The sequence below is a fragment of the Eublepharis macularius genome, chromosome 13 (genome assembly GCF_028583425.1).
Source record: "Eublepharis macularius isolate TG4126 chromosome 13, MPM_Emac_v1.0, whole genome shotgun sequence".
In the NCBI taxonomy this organism is placed as follows: domain Eukaryota; kingdom Metazoa; phylum Chordata; class Lepidosauria; order Squamata; family Eublepharidae; genus Eublepharis; species Eublepharis macularius.
The window spans coordinates 69,686,989-69,692,988 of NC_072802.1; the positions used below are offsets into that span (position 1 = coordinate 69,686,989).

Consider the following 6,000-nt stretch of genomic DNA (forward strand, 5'->3'; position numbering starts at 1 on the left):
GGGAAACAAGAGTCTCCTTTGGAACTAGGTTTTTACAAACAATACTACATTCTTCTTCCTCCTGTCACACATAAAATTTGACTACAGTGACCCACCCATGCTTCCATACATCTTTATTAATGGATGTTTATTGTTAATCAAACAGAAAAAAATGCATCATTATAAAGAAAATCAGTTAAAAATGTTTTACAGTTGACTAATCACCCTGCCTTTTAACCAATGAATGTAACTGAAAGGAATTAAATGAAAGTTTGCATTATTAAGAGTGAATTTTAAATAGCTTGTGAAGGGATTATGGATTCTCTTTATTACTGTAAAAAGGATAAGGGGGGAGATTAAAATGGCATTTCCTTGTAACAAAAAATAGTAGCTGTTAAATTTATTACACTGAAAATGATCTTCTACATCCTTCCATCTTACATATTTTTAGCTTGTTTCTTAAATACATTTTTATCCTGACCTTCCCATTTTATCCTCTCAACAACCCTATAAAGTAGGCTATGCTGAAAGATGGAGACTGGCTCAAGATCATTCAGAGAGCTTCATAGGTTAAACAATTATTTAAACACTGGTCACTCCCCCACCATCCCCCCCTTAATACTAAAAAGGCAACTTCACTGAGATTTGGTAACATTTTGTCTGAAGGGGCCAATTAGTTAAAAGGCAGATAATCCATCAACTAAAAACCCTAGTTGGCCAGCCATAATTAAATCAATTTTAAAAATCGAATTCAAACTGCTCAAGGGACATTCAATAGGGCAAAAAGATCAAGCATGAGACATACCACCAAAGAGGATGGCTTCCGAAGAAAAAAACTCGGAAACCTACGAATTTAATGTGGCAGCAAAGGAAAATCGCTTCTACAGTATCACACAGCCCTAGGGACTTGGAGCAAGAAGGATAAAGGGAGCTTATGGACCTTGCTCTATGTTTCACTCATCTAGGCAGGCTGATCACTTAACCCAATAATTGTATACAAATGATTATGTACCTAGTGCAATACTCCTCCCCCCTTCTATATATTCCAAACTAACTCATGGCTTGCAGTGGGCTGCAAATGCTGGGGAAGGCCCAGCGGGGTCACCCAGAAGCAGGGAGAAGGCAGCGGGGCAAGACCCGCCAAGCACTGGGCCAGCAGCTGCGCAACCGATTCCGGTCCAAAGAGGCAGCGGGGAGCGCCTTAGGGCCGGCTGGCCACGCTCCCTTGCCCCGCACAGGCGCCGCACCGCCTGCAGGAGGCTGCTGGGCCGGCCAAGCGCTCCGGGTGGGAATCCCCCATTCACGCCCAGCCTCCTGCACGGCCCCGCGGCTTCGTCATCGGATCCCCTGGAATGGGGGATGCTGGCGGGAAATACGAAGCTCGCCCGGCGACTGGCGCGCAAGAAGCCGTCGGGTTCCCCGAGGCCGGCGGGAAACCAGGCGCCCTCCCGCCCCGGGCCCGGCGGCCATCCGTACCTTTCCCCTCCATGGGCCGAACGAAATCCCCGCGATACATTTTGCTCCTTAATTTCTCCTCCAGATTGAAACTCCGGATGCTGACAATTTCTTCCACGTCGGAAAGGTCTTCGTTTTCGTCATATAGCCTCCTACCAATTGATCGCTACGGGACCGGCCACATACACACGTGCAGAAAGAAGAATTTCGTTGGAAAGCGGTAAAACACCCCCACCTTTTTTTCTTGTCATTTGCAAACATTCAGGGTTTTGATCATTAAGCAAAAAGGCAGGCGGGGTCTCCCCAACCCGGACCCCGCCGGGCCTATCTTGTTTCTATCAGGCCGGGCAAGACTTATGGTGAATTTGGATAAAAAGCCGCAAGATTTCCAAATCCTTGGGGGGGCGGGCCGGCTGCTGGAGTGAGCCCACTCCGGGTTCCTTTCCACGCCTCGCTTTAAAGCCAAATTCGCAGGCGCGTGGGAAGGGGACTCGGGTTTAGGTTGGGGATCCAGACGTGCTTGCGAGTCAGTGTTGCGCAAAAAAGTCTGGCTCATGTCTTGGCGAACAGCGGCTTATCCGAGGCGTCAGCACGCTGCACTCCGCGGGACTTGGCTTGCAAGTTCACCTGGCTAGGAGGGCGAGTGGCCGAGCTACGCCGTGCCCGGGGGCCGCCCTCCGAGGCCACGCGCGTTTTCGCCCTGCGTGGCGCGGCCGAGCCACCCCCGGCAACCTGCAGCCAGCCGGCCCTGCCGAATTGCCAGCAGCCAACTGTTTCCCCGGCCGCACCGGAAGCCGGCCTTTTAAAAAACACGGCGCATTATGTAACTCGGGCGAGGGGGCTCCGCGCCCCCGGCAACCAGGCGCCCTCCTCGCCCTGGCCGGGCCCCGCGGGGCATCGCGGCCCGGCCCCAAATAAGTAACAAAGCGGGCGCAGGGGCGACCCTCCGGGCGGGAGCGGCCGGCCCCGGGCTCCGGGAGGGGCGCGCAGGCAGGCAGGCAGGCAGGCATCCACCCGGCCACGGAGGAGGGCGGGGGGCGCCCATAGCAACAGAGGCCGGCGCGGCTGGGCATCGCTGCGGCGTCCCCGGCGCAACAGCCCGCATGTGCGATTCCGAAGTCGCGCCGCGCTGCTTTCCCGCAGGCACCGAGCGCAGGAGCCCTCGAGCCTCGGGCTGCAATGCACCAGCCGCCCCCCGTTAGGGCCCGGGGGCCCCGGGCAGGCACTTTGAACAATGCCCCCGCCCCGCCCGCGGCAGCCGGCCCTCCACGCCCCCCGCCCTGCTCGGCATCCCCGGCTCCTGCCCGCCCAAACGGCCGCGGCGAGACCCGCGGGGCTTCGCCTCCCCGCGCCCCCCGCCAGGCACCGAGCCCGAGCCGCCTACACACCAGCCTTCTTCCCGAGTCCTTCTCTGCCTCCATCTTTTGAAGAGTTTCATCTCTTAATTGTCAACAGTTCCTCCCGGGGCCCGGCGAGGTTCGGCCGCTTCCTGGGCTCGGCCCGAAGGCGGGGGCGGCCAGCAGCGCGCGGAGGGGGCGTCCCCGCGTCCCCCCGCCCGGCTCCCCGGGGGCACATGGAGCGCCTCTGCCCAGCCCCGCGCCGGCCCTCCCGCCCTCCCCCCGCCGGCCCGCCGGGCCTCCGCAAAGTTCGTGTTGGGATTTGTTGTTGTTGTGGCGATTTTGGAATCGGGACTTTTTGGGGCCGGGGGGGCGGAGTTGGGCGCGGGGGGAGGAGGCGGAAGCGGAGGCGCTGCTGCTGCTGCCGCCGCCGCCGCCGCTGCGTGGGGCGTTCTCGGGCCAAGTCCGCGGGCGCTCAGTGCCCAGCCCGGCTGCAGGCGGGGGGGCCGCGCAGGCGTCCTGGGAGTCCCCGGAACGTAAACATCGGGGCGGGCCCGGGGGGGCGAGCCGGGCTCCGGCCCCCGGCGGCGCTCCGGCTCGCCTCCGAGTGGGTGCTCATCCTGGGGGGTGCTGGTGGGTCACGAGTGCGCGGGCGGCGCTTCAGCACGCAGGCGCCGCGGAGGAGAAGGGCTGGTGTGGGGGGGGGATGGGCATCGGGGGAGAAAAGGGCTGGCCGCGGGGCGGGCGAGGGCCGGAGGCGGGGGGGGGAGCGCCCCTTCAGCCCGGCCCGCCCGCCCGCTCCTGCGCCGCCAAAACGGGCGACACGCTAGGGCGGGGGCGGGGGCGGGGGGGCTGGCTGGACGGCCGGCCGGCAGAGAGACCCTGAAGCCTCCAGGAAGTGGCGGGGCCAGGCGGCTTGCCTCCCGGCCGAGCAGACGCCACCGCCTCCTCCGGGGTGCGCAGCCCAAACCGGGCAGCTGCCAGCCGGTCCGGAAAGCGCGGGGCCCGCCAAGCATTCAGCCGTCCCGGGAGCCTCGCCGCTTTGCGGGGTTTCGTTCTTTCGGAGAGGCAGAGCCTCGTCCAGGGACTCCCGATCGCCTTTTCGCCTCGTGGGTTCGTTTCGGGGAAGCGCGGCCGGGCCGGGCGACGTTCTTCTCGGCGGGGGCTGCGCGTGGGCCAGGCGGCCGGGGAGCTGCTTCTGGCTGGGAGGGGCGCCTCTGCCCTCTGGAGGGCCTTCCCTGGCCCTTCTGTGGCTTGCTTTCCGTTGTATAGTTTCAGGTAGGCAGCCGCGTAGGTCTGCAGTAGGAGAGCAGGAAGATTTGCACATGGATCTCCCAAAGGGTAGCCTGGCACTCCCACCACTGTACCACAGCCATGCTGTGCTGGTGCCAACATCTCCTGAAGCCGGAACGTTACCCACTTGGAGTCTGTCCTCTACCACAAGCTCACTAGATGGACTTCTGTGCCTTAGCCGTCCCTATTTGCAATGCAATGATACTGATCTGCTTTAAAGGGATGTTGTGAAGGCTCTTGAGATAATGGGTCGGCAGGCAGCCTGTTGGGTCTCCTGGGGATCATCGTTGGCTGTGTAGACCGCATGAGCAGCACTTGGGCCAGTGCAAATGTGTTAAGAGGTCCTCTTGGACGCATCATTATAAACCTGAGAATTTCCAGAGTGCTGCCGGTGTTCGTTTACATGCATAACCTTGTTGCCATCCTTGCAATGGCCCTCTAAGGTAGGTCAATACTGTCCCCACATTGGGGATGGAAGAGGGCTGGCCTACAGCTGCCTGGGAACATTGTGGCAGAGGCCAGATTGAAACCAAGGAGTGCCTGGACTGAGAGGCCATCTTATTCTTCAGTATCCCCTGCAGTGTTCCTGGGGATACTGAGTGCACTGTTTCAGTAATGTGCTTTGGAAGTTGCACCTAAGCCCTCTGCAGTACTCTGATGCAGTTGAGCCAGTGTTGCATAGTGGTTAGAGCACCAGGCTGGGTAGTCCCAGGGTTCAGTCCCTGCTCACTGGGCCATGAAGCTCATTGGGGGGGGGGGGGTGACATTGGGCCAGTCACTTCCCCTCAACCTAACTTCCCTAACAGGGTTGTTGAGGGGAGAGAGCCCCCTGTGCTGCCTGGACCTGTGTACCTCCCCAGTATCTGGCATACATTTTTTAATAAAAAGTTTGTAAACAGGACACATAGATGGAGCAGGAAATGCTTCTTCATATGGAGAAGGGAAGGGATCCCAGGTCAGACTGCACAGGAGTTTAGGGGTTAAAACCAGCACTTTAAACTGGGTCCACAGAACCACTGAGAAGGAACCAAGTAAACACATGAAGCTGCTTTATCCTGAGTCAAGCCATTGGTCAACATGGTCTATTCAGACTGGCGGTGCTTCTCCAGGGCCTCAGGCAGAGGTCTTTCACATCCACTACTAGTGGTGTCAGGGATTGAACCTGGGACCTTCTGCGTGCCAGGCACACGTTCTGCCACCACGGCCCCATCCCCAACTGAGGTTTTTGTAAAGCCAGTGTCACTGGGTTGGGTCTGTGGATCTAACTCTTTTGCTCTCTCTCTCCAAAACCTTTGTCCTGCCCAGCAACCGCTCTTGGAACTGGTTGGTATTTCTAGACACTTTTCAAAGTTAGCCACAGGTAGGGAAGCTCTGCTTCTCAAAAGCTCATATCCTGGAAATCTGGTTGGTCTTTAAGGCTCTACTGGACCCAAATCTTGCCCAGCCGCAGGTAGTGTGCATGTCTTCAGTCAAATTGACTTTGCAGTAGGCCTAGAGACCTTGAATGTCTCTGTGCAACTTCTGGAGAACTTTGCCGCTACCAGTGCATGAGGGAATGCTCAGAGGTAGTGACTGCCTACCCAACCCCTTACATTCAGCACTGATTCCTAGCATGGAGCATTGCAACACACACACACACACACACACACACACACCAATGGTGTTAGTGAGAATGTGAATGCACAGGGACCTTGACTTCCAAAACTGTTATCTTATGGATAGTCAGTAGCCACTTGTCTGCTTGCCTATAGGGAGTTAAGATGGCCTCTAGGTGACCAGACAGGGAACATTTTCAAGAGCTGGTCCTTGGGGCTGAGCTCTCCAGATGTGTAAAAGGTACATATATGGGCCGGCCCAGCAAGTAAAAACAAAGTTCCAGGGCTTATTCTTTTATGTACATATTCTCAGAGCCTTCGGATTCCTGAGCGGGGATCTT

At 57.8% G+C, this 6,000-nt stretch overlaps 1 protein-coding gene across 1 annotated transcript in view; it reads right to left on the reverse strand.

The window, feature by feature from the left end:
- The window catches only part of KDM2B (lysine demethylase 2B), an 85,790-nt gene extending 82,598 nt beyond the window's left edge, over positions 1–3,192 (reverse strand). The window contains exons 1-2 of the mRNA XM_054997044.1: positions 2,823–3,192; positions 1,456–1,600 (exon numbers count right to left, since the gene is read on the reverse strand). Coding sequence (XP_054853019.1) covers positions 1,456–1,600; positions 2,823–2,855 — 178 coding nt within the window. The 5' untranslated portion in view covers positions 2,856–3,192. The remainder of the gene's footprint in view (positions 1–1,455; positions 1,601–2,822) is intronic.
- Positions 3,193–6,000: the final 2,808 nt, after the last annotated feature.